Source organism: Nycticebus coucang, chromosome 22 (assembly GCF_027406575.1).
Source record: "Nycticebus coucang isolate mNycCou1 chromosome 22, mNycCou1.pri, whole genome shotgun sequence".
In the NCBI taxonomy this organism is placed as follows: domain Eukaryota; kingdom Metazoa; phylum Chordata; class Mammalia; order Primates; family Lorisidae; genus Nycticebus; species Nycticebus coucang.
In genome coordinates this window covers 22,655,975-22,677,114 of record NC_069801.1, presented here as the reverse complement: position 1 = coordinate 22,677,114, position 21,140 = coordinate 22,655,975, and the positions used below count along the sequence as shown (strand labels likewise).

The following is a 21,140-nucleotide window of genomic DNA, read 5'->3' as shown; positions in this document are numbered from 1 at the left end:
GCTAACTCGAGTTTCTCTTTCTCAATAAATATGGGATACTCTCTCCAAGGGTTGGTGTAGGGATTAAAGACCATGAAAATAGCTAGCATAGTGCCTAACAAAGTCAGCACTCAAATATATTTCCTTCCCATCCAAACTGTTGCTCCCCCAATTAACTATCTTCCCTTACAACCCAACTAAAACAAGAATATAGGGCCAGGCAAAGTGGCTCGTGCCTGTAATCCTAGCACTTTAGCAGGCAAAGCAGGCGGATTGCCTGAGCTCACAAGTTCAAGACAAGCCTGAGCCAGAGAAAGACACCATCTCTAAAAATAGCTGGGCATTGTGGCAGGCACCCATAGTCCCAGCTACTTGGGAGGCTAAGGCAAAAGAATTGCTTAAGCCTCAGAATTTGAGGTTGCTATGAGCTGTCTCAGTGTCTCACGGCATTCTACCAAGGGTGACAAAATGAAATTGTCTCAAAAAAAAGTCGAAGATAAAATTCTGAAACCCTTCATATAAAAGGTTCAATGGGGCGGCACCTGTGGCTCAGTGAGTAGGGCGCCGGCCCCATATGCCGAGGGTGGCAGGTTCAAACCCAGCCCCGGCCAAAACTGCAACAAAAAAATAGCCGGGTGCTGTGGCGGGCACCTGTAGTCCCAGCTACTCGGGAGGCTGAGGCAAGAGAATCGCTTAAGCCCAGGAGCTGGAGGTTGCTGTGAGCTGTGTGATGCCACGGCACTCTACCAAGGGCCATAAAGTGAGACTCTGTCTCTACAAAAAAAAAAAAAAAAGGTTCAATGAATTTCTCCAACTTTATCACTTACCGTTCTATACCATGATAAACTTCCTATCACTCTGAATGTAAATGCTTATGGTACATTAAGACCATTGTGAAGTTTTTTGGGGTTTAAGACAAGACAGAGTCTCACTGTCACCCAGGATGAAGTGCATAGTCCGTGCCATGGCATCACAGCTCACAGTAACCTCAGACTCTTGGACTCAAGTGATCCTCTTGCCTCAGCTCCCAAGTAGTTGGGACTACAGATGCTTCCCACAATGCCCAGCTATTTTTTAGAGACAGGGTCTTGCTCTGGCTCAGGCTGCTCTCGAACCTGTGAGGTCAGGCAATCCATCCACCTCGGCCTCCCAAGTGCTGGGATTACAGCGTGAACCACCATGTCTGGACCAAGATCATGTTTTTGAAAACAGTCTCCTCTTCCTAAAATGCCCTTTTCCCCTTTGTCTCACTCTGTCACCCTATGTAGAGTACCATGGCATCACAGCTCACAGCAACCTCAAACTCCTGGGTTCAAGCAATCCTCAAAAACATCTTTTATTTTTAGTAGAGATGGGTCTGGCTCTTGCTCAAGCTGGTCTCAAACTCTTCAACTCAGGGCAACCCACTCACCTTGGCTTCCCAGAGGACTAAAATTACAGCTGTAAGGCACTGTGACCATCGCTTTTTTTTTTTTTTTTTTTTTTTTGACATTTTCATTCTGTTGTCCAGGCTACAGTGCCATGGTATCATTGCTCACAGCAACCTCAAACTCACAGCGTTTGACTACAAGTACCCATTGTAACGCCTGGCTGTGTTTTTTAGTAGACACAGGGTCTTAACTCTTACTGAGGCTGGTCTCCTGAGCTCAAGCAATCCACCCACCTTGGCCTCCCAGAGTGCTAAGATTATAGGCATGAGCCACCTTGCCCAGCCCCCTTCTTCCCCATTTTTCTATCTAGCAAACTCCACATATCACAAAATGGTCCATAGGCTTTTGGGGTTATAGAGACTCAGTAGCTCTCCAGGTACAGTACCAATGTATTTGATCAGGGTGTCCATAAAGTTCATGTGTAATTTTTAAGTTGAACACTATTTTAAATTGCATATGAACTTTATGGCCACACTGTATAAGCAACTTCTTTGCTAAGTTAGATAGGATTTTTCAAGTACTACAAGAGTATTTCCTCAGATTTTTGCATTATTCACAGACATGACACACTTAATGTGCATTAATATATATTCTCCATCACTGTTTTTTTTTTTGTAGAGACAGGGTCTCACTATGTTGCCCTTGGGTAGAGTGCCGTGGCGTCACGCGGCTCACAGCAACCTCTAACTCTTGGGCTTACCCGATTCTCTTGCCTCAGCCTCCCAAGCAGCTGGGACTACAGGCGCCCGCCACAACGCCCAGCTATATTCTCCATCACTGTGAAGTCTAGACAACAAAAATTAAATCCTTACATGGTGTGTGCCAATTTCCGTGATGTAAATAACACAGTGGACTTCAGATTACCGAGGTGGTATTGCCGAATGTAGGATAGAGAAGAGACGTGCAGTAGCACAGTATTATACACAGTATGGGTACAATAGATGTAAATAACCTCAAGAGTAATAAATACTTGTTACTGTTCCATTCAATGGTATTTAATTCTGTTTGTGACTGTAATATTACAAACTAGTTTACAATGTAAGTTAATATACACATAAAAGCTTTTTAAAACCTTTTAATCCAAAAAACTGTAACTTTTTGTTTAATAAAGACTGTTTAACAACCAGGTTGCTAAAAATTCTTGAAAACTAAACAGTTGGTGGCTTGGTACTGAGAGCGGCGCGGGCCACATCCACTGAGGCTGGCAGGTTGGAACACGGCCAGGGCCAGCTAAATAACAATGACAACTGCAACAACTACAAAAGAATAGCCGGGCATTGTGGCAGGCGCCTGTAGTCCCAGCTACTTGGGAGGTTGAGGCAAGAAAATCACTTAAGTCCAAGAGTTTGAGGTTGCCGTGAGCTATGATGTCACAGCACTCTACCAAGGGCAACATAGTGAGACCCTTTCTCTCAAAAAAAAATAAAATAAGGAAAGAAAGAAAACTAAATAGTTGGTTCCCAACTACCCAACTCCAGCACATCACTGGAGAGACATGTGAAAATACGAGCTCCAATACTTGTTACCTATTAAGAGCTTGGACAAATAACCTCTAAACTTGCTCACATTCATATGAAATGTTGAGAACGATGGTATTAGATGAGATAGCTAAGCTTTTGTGTGCACTATATACCAAGCACAGTGCACACAAAAGCACTATGCTGGGGCGGCATCTGTGGCTCAAAGGAGTAGGGCGCTGGCCCCATATGCTGGAGGTGGCGGGTTCAAACCCAGCCCCGGCCAAAACTGCAAAAAAAAAAAAAGCACTATGCTATCATTTGGTGCTTATCATTCTATTATTCTATATCACATGGTTCAAAAGTTATCCCCTTTGTGAAACCTTCCTTAATTCCCCCAAATTTCACTGTTCTCCAGTAAGTCAAAAATTTCTTCATTCCTCTATCACATCTTTTATCCCATGTTTTATCCATTTTTTTGTCCTCTTAACACTGTTTGCTCCTAAGACAAAAATAGTGCCTTGCTTAAATGTTCAATCTCAGCAATTAACACAAACATCTGTTCAAAGATGAATGCAAAGAACATGTTTCAAAGAGATCCAAATTCAACGTCTCCTAGTCCTCCTTTAAGAAGGCTGCATTTCAAGGAGGCATTTTATCTATCCACAGAACAAGGAAGGTGACAAGTAATACAAATAAGATTTCTTCAACCCTTTTGGCAGAAAAACAAGTATGTAAGACTAAAGTAGACATAGATGACCTTAGGTTTTTACAAATAAAGTTCAGGTTTACCATTCAGATTTTGCTCAGTGGTGGACTTCCAGAACAAAATAAAAAAATATATATATATATATCCACAGGATGCCTATCCACCAGCTGTGAAGAGACAACTTAAAACAGTGGTGAGGTGGGGAAATGCTAAATGGAACAAATAACCCACAGATACCTGTTATTTACTTCCTCGAACAAAAAATCCCCCAAAACCCAGATGTCAAAAAGATATGTTCAAGCCCAGCATGGGGGCTCACGCCTGTAATCGTTAACACTTTGGGAGGCTGAGGTGGGAAGACCACTTCCACTTAGGAATTGGAGACCAGCCTGAACAAAAGCAAGACCCTGCCTCTACCGAAAACAGAAAAACTAACCAGGTATTGTGGCAGGCCCCTGTAGTCCCAGCTACTCGGGAGGCTGAGACAGAAGGACTGCTTGTGCCCACAAGTTTAAGGTTGCCATGAGCTAGGCGGATGCCATGGAACTCTAGCCTAACCAAAAGACTGTCTCAAAAAAAAAAAAAAAAGGCTCAGCACCTGTAGCTCAGTGGATAGGGCGCAGCCACATACACGGGGCTGGCAGTTTGAACCCAGCCCAGGCCTGCTAAACAACTATAACAAAAAAATAGCCAGGCATTGAGGCTGGCATCTGTAGTCCCAGCTACTTGGGAGGCTGAGGCAAGAGAATAGCTTGAGCCCAAGAGTTAGAGGTTGCTGTGAGCTATGACACCACAGTACTCTACCAAGAGTGACCAAGTGAGACTGTTTCAAAAATAAAAAATAAAAAAAAAAAAAAGAACACAAAACCTGAGGCAAGAGGAAAGCCTGAGCCCAAGAGTTGAAGGCTGCTGTGAGCTATGATGTTGCCATAGCACTCTACCCAGGGTGACAGCTTGAAACTCTATCTCAAAAAAAAAAAAAAAAATCAATTCCTTTCATGAATTTTGTATGTTATTGTAAGTCAGCTAACCCCCTTTTCTTATCCATGGTTTCTCTGGACTACCTTCTGTAGACTCCAATATATGCAACACAGCTTTTAGTCTCTACTTTAAAACCCTATGACTCAGAACTTCATTTTTAGCCATTTTTAGAAAGTTTTTCCTTTTATTTACTACAATCTTCCGCCCTATAATCGCTACTCACTGGTTCTAGCATTGTCTTTTGGTTTGGAGAATAATCCTAGTCTTGAAAGTATTTGAAAACAGCTATCATATTCCTCCAAGTCATCTCTTAGAAGCTAAACATTCTGCCCTTCGATAAGACATACTAGGATAAGAAATATAACATCTATGAAACACTCTGTAGGAAGAAGTAAGCTGTGTATTCAGTAAAGGTATCTACTATTTCCATACTGTGGTTCATTTCTGTTTACAAGTTCCATGTAAAGGTTACATCAAGGAGCTCCTCCATCCTGACTCAAATTATACTGTACTCACTCCCCTGTTGCCCTGGGTAAAGTGTTGTGGCATCATAGCTCACAGCAACCTCAGACTCTTGGGCTTGAGCAATCTTCTTGCCTCAGCCTCTGGAGTAGCTGAGACTACAGGAGCCAGCCATAATGCCTGGCTAGCTTTTCTATTTTTAGTAGAGACAGGGTCTTGATCTTGATCTTGTTCAGACTGGTCACAAACTCCTGAGCTCAAGTAATCCACGTGCCTTGGCCTCCCAGTGTTATAGGTGGACCCACCAATGCCTACCCACTGTTTTGTTTCCCGTTTTTCTTAAAATCGAACTTATACCAGTCTCAGCAGATTCCTTTTGATAATTTTTTTTTTCTTTTTTTGTTTTTTGGCCAGGGCTGGGTTGGAACCTGCCACCTCCAGCATATGGGGCTGGCGCTCTATTCCTTTGAGCCACAGGCGCCACCCTTAATAATTTTTTTTAAGACAAATAAGGTCTCACTATGGTCCCCAAGCTGGAATGCAGTGGCTATTCACAGCCATGATCCCACAGCACAGCAGAAGTACTGAATACTCCATTTCTGACCTGGACCAGTCATCCCTCCTTAGGCAACCTGGTAGTTCCCTGTGCCATGTGGTTACCACACTGATGATAAACTTAGTGCATAGCATGCAATAGCCCAGAACTCCTGAACTTTTGCCTCAGCTTCCTAACCAGCTAGGACTACTCATGTACATCACTACCCCTAACAGTAGATTCCTCCTTTATTCAGCAAACTCCACATTTCATTCAATTCTCTTTTCCTCATCTCCGAACTTCCTTTGGGGGACACCCATCCCATAAATACAATTAGACCTTTCTTTTTTTTTTTGACAAGTCTCATTGTTACCCTAGGTTAGAGGGCAGTTCTAGCTCACAGCAACCTCAAACACCTGGGTTCAAGTGATCCTCCTGCCTCAGCCTCAGTAGCTGAGACTTCAGGCACCAGCCACAACGCCCTGATAACTTTTTGTATTTTTAGTAGAGACGGGCTATCGCTCTTGCTCAGGCTGGTTTCAAACTCCTAAGCTCAACTGGTCCCCTTCCTCAGCCTCTCAAGAGTGCTAGGATTATAGGCGTAAGCAACCACATCCAGCCAATTAGACTTTTCTTGAATTACGTATACTTCCTGTCCTAAGTTATCATCTATACAGATCTGGGCTGTCCTGAACCCATGTTCACTCTTTCCAAAACACCTCTGGCTATTTTCTATGACCAATCCACCTGCACCCTAGAAGGGTTAAGCAATCTTCTTCAAGCCTCCAAATTGACACCTTGTGTCTATCTTGAGAAAACACTTTCTACTTTGTACCATTATATGCCACTAAGGTATAAAGGCCTCCTCAACAATACTTTCCTGAATCCTCTGTAGTGTCTAACACTCAAAGATGTTCAAAGATAAATAGCTTCATGTCAATTCATAGCTTGATAAAATTTAGGTATATCCAAAGACACTTTCAAAGGCTGGGTATGGTGGCACATGCCTACAATCCTAACACTGGGAGGCCAAGACAGATGCCATGCTCCAAAATAAATTAAAATTTTTTTTTTTTTTTTGTGGAGACAGAGTCTCACTGTACCGCCCTTGGTAGAGTGCCATGGCATCATACAGCTCACAGCAACCTCCAACTCCTGGGCTTAAGCGATTCTCCTGCCTCAGCCTCCCGAGCAGCTGGGATTTTTAAAAATAGAATAAATTGGCTCAGCACCTGTAGCATACTGGTTATGGCACCAGCCACATACACCAAGGGTGGTGGGTTCAAACCCAGCCTGGGACAGCTAGACAAACAATGACAGCTGCAACAAAAATAGCTGGGCATTGTGGTGGGCACCTGTAGTCCCAGCTACTTGGGAGGCTGAGGCAAGAGAATCGCTTAAGCCCAAGAGTTTGAGGTTGCCGTGAGCTGGACGCCATAGCACTCTACCAAGGGCAACACAGTGTGACTCTGTCTCAAAAAAAAAAAAAAAAAAGCCCCTCACACCATGCACAGGGCTCGCCACCCGAAATTCCCACTCCATGTCAAAGAAAAAAGGACTGAGTGCAGAAGAAAAGAGAACCTGCATGATCAAAATATTTTGAGACAAAAGATGTATTTCAATTAGAAGACATGGAGAAGATTGCTCCCAAAGAGAAAGGCATTACTGCTATGTCAGTAAAAGAAATGCTTCAAAGTTTAGTTGATGATGGTATGGTGGACAGTGAGAGGATTGGAACTTCTAATTTATTATTGGGCTTTTCCAAGTAAAGCTCTTCATGCAAGGAAACCTAAGTTGAAGATTCTGGAATCTCAGTTGTTTGAGGGAAGCCAAAAGCATGCAAATCTACAGAAAAGCATTGAAAAAGCTAAAATTGGTTGACATGAGACGAAGGAGCAAGCTATGCTAGCAAAAGAACTTTCTTCACTTCATAACCAAAGGGAACAGCTAAAGACAGAAGAAGAAAAATACAAAGAGTGTGACCCACAAGTTATAGAAGAAATGCGTCAAGCAAATAAAGTGGCCAAGGAAGCTGTTAATAGATGGACTGGTAACATATTTGCAATAAAATCTTGGGCCAAAAGAAAATTTGGATTTGAATAAAATAAAATTGATAAAAATTTTGGAATTCCCCCAGAAGACTTTGACTACATAGACTAAAATATTTAACAGTAGTGAAGGATGGATCAGTGAGCTTGTGAGTATTTAAACTTATAAATATTATCCAACTGAATGTACTGACTTGTCATTTACCTGTAACTGTTTGGTATTTTATTAATTTTAAATAAAATATAAAATGCTGATAAAAAGAAAAAAAATAGGGCTAGACACGGTGGCTCACGCCTGTAATTCTAGCACTCTGGGAGGCTGAGGTGGGTGGATTACCTGAGCTCACAGGTTTAGGACCAGCCTGAGCAACAGCAAGACCAAGACCCCATCTCTAAAAATAGCCGGGCATTGTGGTGGGCATCTATAGTCTCAGCTACTTGGGAGGCTAAGGAGAATCACTTGAGCCCAAGACTTTGAGGCTGCTGTGAGCTATGACACCATAGCCAAAGTCAACAAAGTGACTATGACACCAAAGTCAACAAAGTGAGACGCTGTCTCAAAAAAAAAAAAAAAAGAAAAAGAAAAAGAAAAAATTAGCTGAGTGCATGGCAGGCACCTGTATTCCTAGCTATTCAGGAGACTGAGGCAGGATTGCTTGAGTCCAGGAGTTTGAGGTTGCTGTGAGCTAGGCTGACTCTACACAGCAACAACGAAAGACTGTCTCAAAACAGAAACAAAATAAAACAAAAAACAAAGACACTCTCAAGTCACTATTTTTGATCTCCTATTTTAAAATAGGAAATAGTTGGGCGTTGTGGCGGGCGCCTGTAGTCCCAGCTGCTCGGGAGGCTGAGGCAAGAGAATCGCGTAAGCCCAAGAGTTAGAGGTTGCTGTGAGCCGTGTGACGCCACGGCACTCTACCCAAGGGCGGTACAGTGAGACTCTGTCTCTACAAAGAAAAAAAAAAAAAAGAAAATAGGAATAATTCCAGAGATATTTACAGAATATTCAGCCAGGGCAACCACAAGAGCTCATCTCAAAAAAAAAAAAAGCATCACTAATGAAGAGAGTAACTCTCCCTTTCTGTTAGGCAATTCCAAAGATGAGTCTGAAGAGAAAGGTTCTTAACTCACTGTTGCCTTCTTCAGGATAATAGCAGCACAATAATTTCCTCAAAAAAAAAAAAAAAAAAATCAGGGAAAATGAAAAAGGTCCATATGGCAATATATCACATATAACAGCCAAGACTTCAAAAAAGTATATACCCTTATCTAAATGCTAAAGGACAAATGTAAATTAGTATTTATACAAAAAGATGTTTAGTGTAATTTTTTTTTTTTTGAGACAGAGTCTCACTTTGTTGCCCTTGTTAAGAGTGCCATGGTGTCAAACCCTTGGGCTTTAAGGGATTCTCTCACCTCAGCCTCCCAAGTAGCTGGGACTACAGGCACCCACCACAACATCCGGCTATTTTTTTTTTTTTTTGTAGAGACAGAGTCTCACTTTATGGCCCTCAGTAGAGTGCCATGGCATCACACAGCTCACAGCAACCTCCAACTCCTGGGCTTAAGCGATTCTCTTGCCTCAGCCTCCCGAGTAGCTGGGACTACAGGCGCCCGCCACAACACCCGGCTATTTTTTTGTTGCAGTTCAGCAGGGTCGGGTTTGAACCCGCCTCCCTCGGTATATGGGGCTGGCGCCTTACCGACTGAGCCACAGGTGCCACCTGGCTATTTTTAGTGACCAGGTCTTTCTGTGGCTCAGGCTGGTCTCGAAACTGTGAGCTTAGGCAATCTACCAGTCTCAGCCTCCCAGAGTGCTAGGATTATAGGAGTGAGCCACCCCACCCAGCCTGTGGTGTTATTTTTAAACCGGATAATGTTACAAAAATAAAAATACAAAGTTTTTTTTTCTTTTGAGACAAAGCCTCAAGCTGTCACCCCAGGTAGAGTACCATGGCATCTATGCATGCAGCTCACAGCAACCTCCAACTCCTAGGATTAAATGATTCTCCTGCCTCCGCCTCCCAAGTAGCTGGGACTACAGGCACCCGCCACAATGCCCAGTTGTTTTTTGGTTGCAGCTGTCATTGTTTGGCAGGCCCAGGCTGGATTCAAACCCAAAACAGTTCAGGTGTATGTGACTGATGCCTTAGCCGCTTGAGCCACAAGTGCCGAGACAAAAATACAAAGTTTTGACATTCCTAACCAGGGGTCCTCAAACTGTGAATTGTATTTGTTCCCGTTTTGTTTTTTACTTCAAAATAAGATCAGTGTGCATAGGAATTGGTTCATAGTTTTGTTTTTTTTTTTAAACTATAGTCCAGGGCGGCACCTGTGGCTCAGTCGGTAAGGCGCCGGCCCCATATACCGAGGGTGGTGGGTTCAAACCCGGCCCCCGCTGAACTGCAACCAAAAAATAGCTGGGCGTTGTGGCAGGCGCCTGTAGTCCCAGCTACTTAGGAGGCTGAGGCAAGAGAATAGCTTAAGCTCAGGAGCTGGAGGTTGCTGTGAGCTGTGTGATGCCACAGCACTCTACCAAGGGCGATAAAGTGAGACTCTTGTCTCTACAAAAAAAAAAAAAAAAAAGAAGTTTGAGGACGCCTGTTCCTAACTGTTCAACAATTAGGGATTCGTAAATTATATAAATACCATCAAGAGTGCTGTCACAGAGGAATACTGAAAAACTGGGGAAATACTTAATATTTAAATGTAGAAAACACATTATAAAACAGTATCTGTGACAGGTGTAGTGGCTCTCGCCTGTAATCCTAGCACTCTGAAAGGCTGAGGCTGGTGTGTCAACTTAGCTCAGGAATTTGAGACCAGCCTGAGCAAGAAGAGACCCTGTCTCCACTAAATATAGGGGTGAAAAAAAAATTAGCCAAGTGTTGTGGCGGGTGCCTGTAAAGTTTGAGGTTGCCGTGAGCTATGATGCTACAGCACTCTACCCACAGCAACAAAATGAGACTGTCTCAAAACTGTAAGTTTCGAGCCAGACAGATATGAGGTTCTGAGATACCAAACTAGATCACGTGACAGAACAAGTCAATAACAGCACTAGGCAAAAAAAGGCTGTGGCTCTGCTTCAGTATTTTCTGCCAAGATATGTGCCCAAACATGGAACTTTATAACAGCTATGACATCATCTTCAGTATGTTTAAGTACTTTCCTCCTTATTTACTGAGTTATCATTCCTGTTTGTCATAAAAATTTCTGAAATCGAATGAATACTACAAAAGTACACACAAACATCTCATTTAAAGACGTCTCAATGAGCTATGAGCCCCATTCTCATAAAAGTTGCTTATTCCTGGACATCTGTTAAAGATTCTAAGCTAGTCTACAGTCACTAATGTAAGGATGTTAAAGATAATAGTAACCAACAGAATAAGACAATACCAACTGAAATGGTACCTGGGCTTAGACTCTTCCCCAAACCTCAGCAGCTCTTTTTACAAAAAGTAAACTAAAAAGCAATCTAAGTATGATCCAACCTTTTATTATTATTATTTTTAATTTGGTGCTTTGTTCACTAGCCTGGTAACAATTAGAGTCATCATTCATCAAGACTCTTTATGGAATCGTCTTTTTTTTTTTTGAGACAGTGTCTCACTATTTCGCCCACCATAGAGTGCTGTCAAGTCAAAGCTCACAGCAACCTCAAACTCTTGGGCTTAAGTGATTCTCATGCCTCAGCCTCCCAAGTAGCTGGGACTACAGGCTACTGCCACAATGCCCAGCTATTTTTTGGTTGCAGTTGTCATTGTTTAGCAAGCCTGGGCCAGGCTCGAACCCACTACTTTTGGTGTGGCTGGTGCCCTAGTCAGTGAGTTATGGGCGCCAAGCCAAAAGAAGCATAGTTTTAGTTATCATAACCAAGACCCTAAACCTTTATTTTAGACTTATTCCATGAAAACATTAGAAAGTTGGTCATTCTAACTTAGGAATTTTACTTACATCTTCTTAAAAAAGTTCAGTTATCACTCACTGAACCACTCTAGTGAACATAATCCAGATACATACTTGCTTAAAAATTAACATAATTTTTTTTTAAAGTTAAATGAACAAAACCCAAATTTGCTGCTTCATTTTTAAGCCCATTTCCCCACTGGTCCTAACACCTATTAAGTTTATCTTACCATCTATGTTGTGCCTTCCTAAAACAATTCATCTTTTCCTTCCTGCTTTTAATCACAAAATGTAGGACAAAATTTTGCAAGATGAAGGAAAGCTGAATCATAGTATTAGATAGTACACATTTCAAGTGGTTAAATCAAATACCCAGATGCCTCTCACACATGTTCATATGCTATGTTACTACATGATACTTAAAAGGTCATGGCCTCCTTACTTGTTCCTCTAGAAAAGTGGTTCTCAACCTTCCTAATGCCAGGACCCTCTAATACAGTTCCTCATGTTGTATGGGGGGTCATGTATGGTGACCCCCAACCATAAAAGTATTTTCGTTGCTACATGATAACTGTAACTTTGCTACTGTTACGAATCGCGATGTAAATATCTGATATACAGGATGTATTTTCATTGTTACAAAGGGGTCCCTACCCTCAGGTTGAGAACCACTGCTCTAGAAATCGGAGCATAAGACATTTTTAGAGCCCATCAGATGTCCAGCAAAAAGCATCAGTAAATTAACTTCTACAAAATATGGCAGATTTTAAGTTAAATTGTCAACCACTGGGAAGAGGGAAGTTTAAAGGGTATCAAAAAGAAGGATTTCTCTTGTCAGCCAACTTTTCAATAACCTGGTTCATAATCCCTTATGTTTTAAGTGTTATCTCCATTTTCATCAGTCTGTATACAACACATGGTAAAATGGCCAACTTACCCCTCCTTCCGCCTAACTAATGTACCTCCACATAGATCAAGGAACCCTCTTTCCACCGCTCAAGGCAGTAGGCTTTTGTAGCAGTATAACAAGTGCCTCAGATCCTGGACCCATATACAAGATCCCTAAGAATTCATGACAAAGTTAAGGAAAACGCATTTATATAAGCTTGTTAGGTTTTTGTATTTGAGGCTAACCAACAGGATTCTCAGTCATTAATATGTAGATCGTAAAAGAAAAAAAGAGGCTCGGTGCCTAGTAGCTCAGCGGCTAGGGCGCCAGTCACATTCACCGTCACCAGAGCTGGCGGTTCAAATCCAGCCTGGGCCTGCCAAACAACTACAACCAAAAAGTAGCCGCCGAGCATTGCAACAGGCACCTGTAATCCCAGCTACTTGGAAGGCTGAGGCAAGAGAAAGAATCGCTTAAGCCCAAGAGTTTGAGGTTGCTGTGAGCTGGGATGCCACAGCACTCTACCGAGGGTGACATAATGAGTTTCCATCTCAAAACAAAAGTTCTCCTTGTCCATAATCTTTTCACCTTATTTGCTAGAATGTGTCTTAAATAATACATGATCTGCCCAAACCAGTTTATTTCTTTACACCATCCTTCTGAAGTTTACATTCACACAATACCCACAGAGAAAGTACTAGCAACTCTTTCAAGTAAATTCAACTCAAGTTTACATCCATTCTCCATTCTGCCCAAGATTCTCCTGTTTACAGAGGAAATCAGGATAAGCGACTCTTCCAAGAAAATGACAAAATGTTGAAAGTGAGAGACCAGCTTTTTCTGTTTTCCAAGTTTAACATATTATGCCTTAACTTTTCTAATGAGAAAAAGTGATTAAGCTGAACACCACAAATAACAAAAACAAGGAATAAAGTTCTGAAAAACACTGCCAATTGTTACAGAAGGCAGAAAAGTTATTCCAGGGGTTAGTGACACAATTCTTGAAAATAACCACAAAACCCCAGCTAGGCCAAGTTAATTCCAAGAGAGAACTTTTACATTCTTCTCTGCCATATTATAGCCTCAATCTTTTCCTACTTTAATTTTCCATGGTTTTATCACTCCAATTATTCCCTTTTCATTTCCTTCAGACTCATTCTTCACCTCTTTCTGGATCGTGTAACTTCAATTTCTGTATTGTTGGTTTTGTCCTCCACTAATGTTCTTACAGTCTTTCACACTAGGGTTCAAATTAAGACTGAACTGTTAAGTGATACTGTGTTAATTTACAGTGATTTTATTAACGTTTCACTACATCATAGCTCTCCCGTTTCCTAGTTCCTTCTTCCCTAAAGTCTTAAGAATGGTAAGCAGGTTACCTTTTTAACACTTTCTTCTTCCTCTTGGCGTTTCTCATAGTGTGAGAAGTCATCAAAAATGGAAGTGGTGTGCTTGTAGCTGGCTATGATTTTCAACACCTGCTTAGCCTTTTCCAGAGGCACTTCCTGAGTGTCCCTAGAGTTGGTCACTGGTTTATTCTCGTTGTTCTCTAAGCGAATGTGTCGCAGTTGACTATTAGGAACGTCCTTCACAAAAATCCACCTGACATCAAAACGACCCTTCCATTTGTCCTGGGACCACACACCTGCACATGTGTTGTAGTCCACAGCAGATTTCATTTCTGCAACGCCACAGAAGTGTCCACTGCCGTTGACACTGAAAAGTAAGTAAACGGGGCCTTTCCCGTTCATGGAACGATAAGCAGCATCCAGTCTCTTGTTACCGTGCTCTGTGCTGCACCAGATGTTATACTTAATGGAACGGTGTATATCATCCTCAGAGTAGCTCTTAATGATGAAAACCCGGCCATGTTTCAGATTCCAGTCAAAATCCTTGGGGTTATAGTTATTAATGGACCGTAGCTTCTCCAACACAGGGTGGGGTTCTGAAGTAGATCCAGAACCAGCCTGAGACTGTCCTACTCCATTACCATCCACCCCATTATGACCGAACCCACTGCCACGGTTCCGAGGTGCTACCCAGCGGGTTGGCTGAGCTGCCTGTTGCTGGACTGAGAGCTGGGCAGGCTGTGGTGGAGGTGTAGGCAATGGCTGTGTCTGTTGCCCTACTGATGCTTGAGCCACTGGTGGGCTATTGTTAGCCTGCTGACCTACAGGCTGAGGAGACCCCTGGGTTGGCTGACCTATATTCTGAACCAAAGCCTGTGAGGGGGTTTTTGCCACAGGACCCTTGTTATCCCAAGTTCCAATATCCATGTTATGCTTTATTGGGGGTGGTGGAAGACTTGACCCTGCAATGCCATTCTTGGTCTTCAGTTTAGGTTGCTGTTTTGCAGGCTTACTAGCAATATCAGCCCAAGATGCTGGTTTTGGAGGAGCAATGGTAGCTGGAGGCAAACTATTAGAAGCCACAATGTTACTAGTAATGGACCCACTACCAACAGCAGAGCCTACAACTTTTGGAACATTGCTTGCAACTTCTGTGCTACCCAACTTCAGTGCTGCCATCCCTTGGTCTATTGTATTCATGCCAGGAGCCTTATTGAGGGTCTCATTGGCAAAAGCTGACTGTCCATCAATCATGGCTCCACCTAAGGAGCTAGGTGCATAAGCATAATTGCTACTGTATCCAGAGCTCTGAGTAGACTGTCCCTGAGAACTGTTATTTCCCCATGCTGAGAAGTCAATCCCACTGGGAAAGAAATTAAAACCATGCTGACCAAGAAATGGAGTGCTACCTAGGGCTCCTGGTTGCCCAAACATTGCATCTGGTAGGAAGTGGGGCTCTCCGTTGCTCAGTTGTCCATAAGAAGTTAGATAGGGCATGGCTGTGTCACCCCCAGTAGACCAAGCAGCTTCACCCAAAGAATAGGAGAAGCCAATGGAGGGACTGTAGTAACTGGGTAAGTAGGAGTCTGACATGGCAGTATACGCATTATTCTGTGGAAGAGAAAAAGGCAAATAAATCAAAACAAAATTACATCAGGATATTTCCGCCCCACTTAAGTCACATAATTCAAATTTCAGCCATTACTACAAAAAAAAAGGGTAGCACATTCAGATGATCTTTTAAACTGACATTTGCATATTTTAAGAAATTTTGATGTAAGAATTATGAAAAATTTAAACTTTAAAGTTAAGCTAACCTAGGCAGTGAATGTGGGCCTTCAATGCTACAATTCAGAAAAGGGAAAACACGAGATTTGTCAACAGTCGAAGTCTCAAGTATTGAGATGATGGTTTTATTAAAACAAATTATCTTTGGAGCTTGGCACCTGTGGCTCAAGCAGCTAAGGCGCCAGCCACGTACACCTGAGCTGGTGGGTTCGAATCCAGCCTGGGCCCGCCAAACAACAATAACGGCTGCAACCAAAAAATAGCTGGGCATTGTGGCAGGCGCCTGTAGTCCCAACTACTTGGGAGGCGGAGGCAGGAGACTCTCTTGAGCCCAGGAGTTGGAGGTTGCTGTGAGCTGTGACGCCACAGCACTCTACCCAGGGTGACACCTTGAGGCTCTGTCTCAAAAAAAAAAAAAAAAAAAAAAAAAAAAAAATTATCTTTGGCGTTAAATGAGTATGAATTTTGGCAGTATAGCGTTTTAAAGTTTCCTGTTTAAACCAGGCAATAGGTCAAGCAAGATAACAAAAAAATAGAAATTTCAGGTTCTAGCCCAAATGTCTGTGTACAATCACTAAAATGCAAGGTTCATTACCTATAATTTACAGTGTTAGCCTCTTGGCAAACTATGTGGGAACATCAATAGAGACCACTATTTAATTATAACCTTTAAAAATACACACTGGCTTCCCACAGAATATTTTTTTTTAAGAGTCAGGGTCTTACTGTTGCTCAGGCTAAATGCAGCATTGTCATCATAGCTCACCAGAAACTCAAACTCTTGAGCTCAAACGATCCTCCTACCTCAGCCTTCCCAGTAGCTAGGACTATAGGTGCACATCACCATACCTGGTTATATTTGTAGAGACGGGGAATCTCACAATATTGCCCAGGTTGGTCTTGAACTCCTGGCCTTGGTCTCTCAAAGTGCTGGGATTAATTAGCTGGGTGTGGTAGCATAAATCTGTGGTCCCAATTACTAGGGAGGCTGGGCCAGGAGAATCCCTCAAGCCCAGGGGTTTGTGGCTACAGTGAGCTCTGATGATGCCGCTGCACTCTAAGCCCAGTTATCAAAACTTGAGCCTGTCTAAAAAAAAAAAAAAAAAAAAAAAGTGCTGGGTTACAGGTATGAGCCACTGCATTTGGCCCAGAGGTTTTAAAATGAGGAAACAATATTGCTACCTTTGCTTCACCTATACAATTAATAGCTCCGAACTTAAATACATACCTAACTTTTCCATTAAAACTAGGAAAAGTATAACTTTAGACAGTCTACACTCCTGAAAAAAAAAAAAAAAATCACCAAAATAACCAGAAATAGAAATACACATGCAGCTAGTCTTCACATTAGGATACAAAGTATATTGAAAAAGCCTCATTCTTGATGTTCAGTTTGTGCTGAACATTTTTTATAAATGCTGTATCTCATTTGAAAAGCCCTTAAGTGAGAAACCAGAGGTACACAAATACACAAAATACTACAGATGTAGATACAGCTCAACTCAAAATAGAGTAGTTTACTCTAACTTCAAAATAGTTCTGGTAATGTAAGCATCCGCTAGCTGTGTTCTTAACGAGACTTGGGGCCGGGCACAGTGGTTCATGCCTATAATCCTACCACTTTTGAGAAGCCCAGGAAGATAGATTGCCTGAGCTCAGGAATTCAAGACCCATCTGAGCAACAGCAAGACCGTGTCTCTCCTGAAACTATAAATTAGGCGGGCATTATGGTGCATGCCTGTAGTCCCAGCTCCTGGGGAGGCTGAAGCAAGAGGATTACTGAACCCAGGAGTTGAAGGCTGCTGTGAGCTATGATGCCACAGAACTCCACCCAACATGACAGAGTGAGACCATGTCTCAAAAAAATAAAAGACTTAGATGATCAAACTACCTAAAGCCCTAAGCTTGTATTACCAAAGCCAAAAAAAAAAAGCTTGTATTACTAAAGCTACTCTTTAGCCACTAAAATGTATCTCTCTTCAATGTGAAGTTTTCCAACTAAATTTGATAAACCAGTGGTGCTCTGCCAATTTAAAAAGAAAAGTCCACACACAGCCTCATGTTTAAAAGTTCTCAAAGGTAGTGTTAAAATTTTAAGATTCAAACCCATTATACCCATTATGTGTAAGAAATTCAGTCAATAGTCAATGAATTAAGATTTAGGGTATTATTTCAACATATGGTGAAGAAACACTAGTAAAAAGTAGCTAAACTACCCTAGATGATAAACTAAAAAGAACAAAAAGATGGGTGGCACCTGTGGCTCAAGGAGTAGGGCACCGGTCCCATATGCCAGAGGTGGCGGGTTCAAACCCAGCCCTGGCCAAAAAAAAAAAAAGAGAGAAAAAGAACAAAAGATTCTCAGGTTATTCTTTTTCGTATACTCATCTAAGATTTATATTATCCTGAAAACAATTTTTAAACAAAGACATTTAAGCTTTGGCTTACCAGGAAAAAAAAACCCAAATGCACTTAGTATCACAGGTTATGCCAAGATACAGCTGAATGCCTACACCTGAACTGGCAGGCTCCTACATGCCCCTGAGCTCAAAAATCTGAATTATACAATGTTTTACAAGAACTACCAAGAATTATGTTTCTAAATGCCCCCCCATCCCTGTTATAATTATGTAAACAAACTATTTCAATAAAAAGAATCTATTACTAGTTCATTCCTCTACTTCCTTCCCCCTTCTTTTCCTGATTCACTGGTTGTCTTCTGTGGAAAGTTTATTCCAATCACTTGCTTAGGCAGTTTCTATACTTGCAATGTACGTAAGTTTACACAGGGAATCTAAAAGTTTTATATGGCTTAGCGCCTGTAGCTCAGTGGCTATGGCGCCAGCCACATACACCAGAGCTGACAGGTTCGAATCCAGCCTGGGACTGCCAAACAACGACAACTAGAACCAAAAAATAGCTGGGTGTTGTGGTGGGCGCCTGTAGTCCCAGCTACTCGGGAGGCTGAGGCAAGAGAATAGCTTAAGCCCAAGAGTTTGAGGTTGTTATGAGCTATGATGCCACAGCACTCTACCAAGGGCAGCATAGTAAGACTATCTTAAAAAAAAAAGTTTTATATAAGAATCTGGTCCAAATATGCGGCAGTAAGTAATGTCAAGTTATTCAAGACTACCAGCCACATTTCATATAGCATATGTTCAGAACTTACGTAACTGTTCCATAAACTTCTTGATCTTTTAGGGTATTTGGGGTATTATTATTGTCAATTTTCCTTTTGCTCTATTCATCTAAGGAGTTATATTAACCACCCCTATTTTTTTTTTTAATATAACTACACCTTTTTGGGGACCCAAGACAATAATGCAAGTTTTTACAAGTGCAGAGTATATTAACATTTGAATCTACGTGCAACTCTACCTTCACATTAGAAGTGACTATATCATAAAATTTCAATCATTCTTTTTTTTTTTGAGACAGAGTCTCACTATGTCACCCTCAGTAAAGTGTCGTGGCATCATAGCTCACAGCAACCTCACTCTTGGACTCAAGCAATTCTCTTGCCTCAACCTCCCAAGTAGCTGAGACTACAGGGGTCTGCCACAATGCCCAGCTCAGGCTGGTCTCAAACTCTGGAGCTCAAGCAATCCACCAGCCTCAGCCTCTTCAAGTGCTAGGATTACAGACGTAAGTCACCATGCCCCACTGAATCATTCTTGACCTTACTTTACTTTGTCCAGAAGAGTACTTCAACTTTAACTCCGTTTTATAAATCCCATAGCTCCCCTTCAGTGATGTTAATCTCTACAGATACAAGTACAGCTCAACTCCAAAAAAAAAAAAAAAAAAAAAGTACCTAACTCCAAAATAGTTCTGACATTATTAAGAACCCATTAGGACTGAATAAAGTTCAGATGATTTCATATTGCAATTTTCCCTTCACATATTAATCCAATTTTCCTAAAAGTTTTCAAGGGTGAAAATTAAGAATACCTGCCAGTGTTAAATATTCTCAAGTTTTGCACTGCTATATTCTTGAGATGGGGAGGACAGTTACTCAAACAGGTGTTACTGTTAGTATACATAAAGTGTTATCAGTACCATACTCTCAGTACAATGTTTCCTGACAATACACAGATGATAATCTTAAAAGCCTATAAAATTTGTAGTAACTTTTATGACACCCTAGTAGGTATTAAGAAAGTGAACCCCCCAGAAAATGAGATTTACTGATAGGGCAGAGAAAGAGTAGCATACTACATCCTTTGATCAGATATGTAAATGCTTAACTACTCACGGGCCTCGCCTGTGGACTCAAGTAAGGTTCAAAATCATCATCGTTCAATCCATCTTTTTGATGTACAGATCCATTTTGTACTAAAGAAAAAAATTCAAATTAGGAGTGTCTCAAACCCACCATCTCCCTCCCAAATTAACCGAACGTCCTTACTAGTTAGAAGAGCATGTAAATTTAAACTTCAAAAGGGTAAAGGTGAAGGTGTATGCTTAAGCAATATTCGTCAGAGAGACTCTCTCCCTCCACCCAGAGCAAGCTGATCTAAAAAGGTCATTTTATCGGCTCCTCTCGATTTTACTCCCTCTGGCTTCCCCTCCCCCATCCCATGCGGGTCCTTCCAGAGAGTGATCCACGAGGAGGAAAAACAAAGGCCTTCTAAGACCTACAGGAAACTCAGGACCTGGGGCATTTCAAAATCGAATCCACCCCACCCTTCCTGAATCACTCCTTGTTAGCTAAAAAGCAGTTCGCCAGCTGCGAGAGCACACCGACAGGGTCAAACCCTTCAGCGTGAGGCACCTGCGAGCTGCGCGGCTTCCGAAAGGTCCCCTCCCCCGGCGCTTCCCGGAGACCCCGCCCCCGCGGCTCGCCGGCCCCCTCCCAGCCCCGGCCCGCCGGCAGCGCCGGGCTTACCTTTGTTTCCTTGACCTTTTGGTCTCTGAGGGCGAAGGAAACGTCGCCGAGCAGCAAGTTGTCCGAGGGAGGAATAGAAAAGAAAAGACAAATTAAAGCAGGGCCCGAAAAGGGAAGAAAGGAGCAGGCCTGAGGGGGAGGCGTGAGGAATGGTGGTGAGGGGGAGGTGGAAAATGGGAGGCGAGGGGAAGCGCCAGGCCCGCGGGGCCCCGGGAGGAAACGCTGGGGACGCCCGCAGCCCCGCGGGGAAACCAGCGCTCCGAGAAAGGGGGAAGGAAACAAGGAAGGAAACCGAGGCCCGCCGAGGAGGAAACGCGGCGCGGCCGCTGGGCTCCGAGGCCCGGGAGGAGCGGGAAGAGCGGGCTGAGGGCGAGACGCGGGGCGCGGCTGGCCGCAGAGGCCCGAAACCCGGCCCACGAGATGCGCCGCCTCGCCTCGGCGCGACCGGGGGCGGCGGGCCCGGGCCTAGTCGGGCTCCCTCTCGCCTCACACAATGGCCGAGGCATGCGGGCCGGGCCTGTACCTGCTCCAAGAGGCTGCTGGCCGACATGGCTCTCGGATCCTCACGGGCGGAGACGGCGGCGAACTCTCCTCAGCGCGGCGACGGCGGCAGATGAGCCCCGGCTGCGGGAGCAGGCGGCGCGACGGCGGCTTTTGTCCGTGACACTCGGGGGCCTCGGCGGACGCAGCGGAGACACAGCGCGCGGCTCAGG

At 43.0% G+C, this 21,140-nt stretch overlaps 1 protein-coding gene and 1 pseudogene across 1 annotated transcript in view; one reads left to right on the top strand and one right to left on the bottom strand.

Moving 5' to 3' along the window:
* The window catches only part of YTHDF2 (YTH N6-methyladenosine RNA binding protein F2), a 38,282-nt gene extending 17,349 nt beyond the window's left edge, over positions 1-20,933 (bottom strand). Inside the window, 6 exon segments of the mRNA XM_053576184.1 lie at positions 13,782-15,362; positions 19,795-19,874; positions 20,428-20,563; positions 20,566-20,734; positions 20,736-20,861; positions 20,863-20,933. Of these exon segments, the coding sequence (XP_053432159.1) occupies positions 13,782-15,362; positions 19,795-19,874; positions 20,428-20,563; positions 20,566-20,734; positions 20,736-20,861; positions 20,863-20,933 (2,163 nt within the window).
* Positions 7,094-7,961, top strand: LOC128575011 (meiotic nuclear division protein 1 homolog; annotated as a pseudogene).
* Positions 20,934-21,140: the final 207 nt, after the last annotated feature.